The sequence below is a fragment of the Frankliniella occidentalis genome, unplaced genomic scaffold, assembly GCF_000697945.3.
Source record: "Frankliniella occidentalis isolate FOCC.00 unplaced genomic scaffold, Focc_3.1 Scaffold1555, whole genome shotgun sequence".
Lineage (NCBI taxonomy): Eukaryota > Metazoa > Arthropoda > Insecta > Thysanoptera > Thripidae > Frankliniella > Frankliniella occidentalis.
In genome coordinates, this window is record NW_026268655.1 from 7,627 (window position 1) to 9,136 (window position 1,510).

Consider the following 1,510-nt stretch of genomic DNA (forward strand, 5'->3'; position numbering starts at 1 on the left):
TGATCAATATGCTGCTCTCTCTTTTTACTGTTATAATTATTTTTTTTACCAATAGTTTACTTTAATCGATTTTAATCCGCTGCTTCTGTGATTTGTATTGGGCTGTGCCATCACATCCTCTCTGCTCTCGTCTGTGCGTGTTCGCCTTGCGAGTAGGCAACCCAATCGGCACGTTTGCTGAAGGAGTGGCCTACGTGGCCGTGGCCTCCTCCACTCTGCCACAGTGCTAGTTCATTGTGGCCGACTGCGGTAGACTATGCCCAATCAACTTTTTTGCGAATAAATTGAACTCCTCAGTCTTTTGAAACTGTTCACCTATTTACCTTTATCTAATCACGCCCGCATCACTTGAGGTGAAGAGCTCACCCGAGAGTCACGACGTACGCCGCCGTGCTGCTGTCAGTGCTCGCCGGCCGCCTTCTTGAGATGGGTGCCGTCCACCGTATGCTGCTGCTGCTGCTCGCCGGCCTGGCCCTGGCTCTGGGTCAGGCTCAAGCCAAGCAGGTCCCCATCGTCATCTGGCACGGGATGGGTTGGTGTCTTTGGTAGAGAGAGAAATGTTCTGTAGGCGCCCGACCCAAGTTTTTTTTGGGACACGTGCCTCAAAGTTCCCCCACAATGACCTCCCCCGAGGTGACGCGAGTGCATGTTGGGCATGACAAGTGTTCCACTCGGGCGCTTAGGGTGGGCCGCCGTCTTCGCACGGCTGTTTGGCGGGTAGGCCTACCCATCACGCAGTAGGCGCTACCATTACCGTCGCCTCACGTGGCGTCCATTGTGGGGACATCTTAAAGTGGCGATAGAACTTTAAAGTTCGAAACCATCCATGGCTTCTCATGGAGATGCACGCAAGACATTCCTGACACTTTCCGCCTCGCCCTTCCAAAGGTGACAGCTGCTATAACGACTTCAGCATGGGCAAGTTCGCGGCCCGACTCGAATCCCACCTCGGGGAAGACGCCTACGTGAAACTGCTGTGTTTCGGCGACAACGTACTACAGGTGACGACTTCCTCTTCACTCCCGCGTCTCTCTGTTTCTCTTCAATTAGAGGCATCGTGATTTTGTCTGAGCCACAATCTGTTTTCTTCCAGGACACCCTGAGTGGATTCTTTCAGGACGCGAACAAGCAAGTGGATGCCGCTTGCAGGGCCATCGCCGAGGACGAGCGCCTGAAGGACGGCTACCACGCCGTGGGCCTGTCTCAGGGAGGCCAGTTCTTGTACGCGAAAATTATTGCTCTTCTATTCACTCTGATTTCATTGGATCATATCGTTAACTATCGCCTCCGCCCTCAGGCGCGCCGTGGCGCAGCGCTGCCCGTTCCCGCAGATGAAGGTCCTGGTGTCGCTCGGCGGCCAGCACCAGGGCGTGTACGGCCTGCCGCACTGCAAGACCACCGGGCTCACCCAGCCGCTGTGCGGGCTGGTGCGCAGGCTCCTCTCCCAGTTCGCGTATTTTGGGTGGGTATACGATATGGCACACTGTGCCGTTGACGAGTTGTGCCCCCC

The 1,510-nt window shown here is 55.5% G+C and overlaps 1 protein-coding gene across 1 annotated transcript in view; it reads left to right on the forward strand.

Moving 5' to 3' along the window:
• The first annotated feature begins 365 nt into the window (after nucleotides 1-365).
• LOC113212517 (palmitoyl-protein thioesterase 1-like) overlaps nucleotides 366-1,510 on the forward strand; it is a 2,251-nt gene continuing 1,106 nt past the window's right edge. The window contains exons 1-4 of the mRNA XM_026431245.2: nucleotides 366-532; nucleotides 889-1,001; nucleotides 1,094-1,221; nucleotides 1,298-1,462. Of these exons, the coding sequence (XP_026287030.1) occupies nucleotides 427-532; nucleotides 889-1,001; nucleotides 1,094-1,221; nucleotides 1,298-1,462 (512 nt within the window). The 5' untranslated portion in view covers nucleotides 366-426. The remainder of the gene's footprint in view (nucleotides 533-888; nucleotides 1,002-1,093; nucleotides 1,222-1,297; nucleotides 1,463-1,510) is intronic.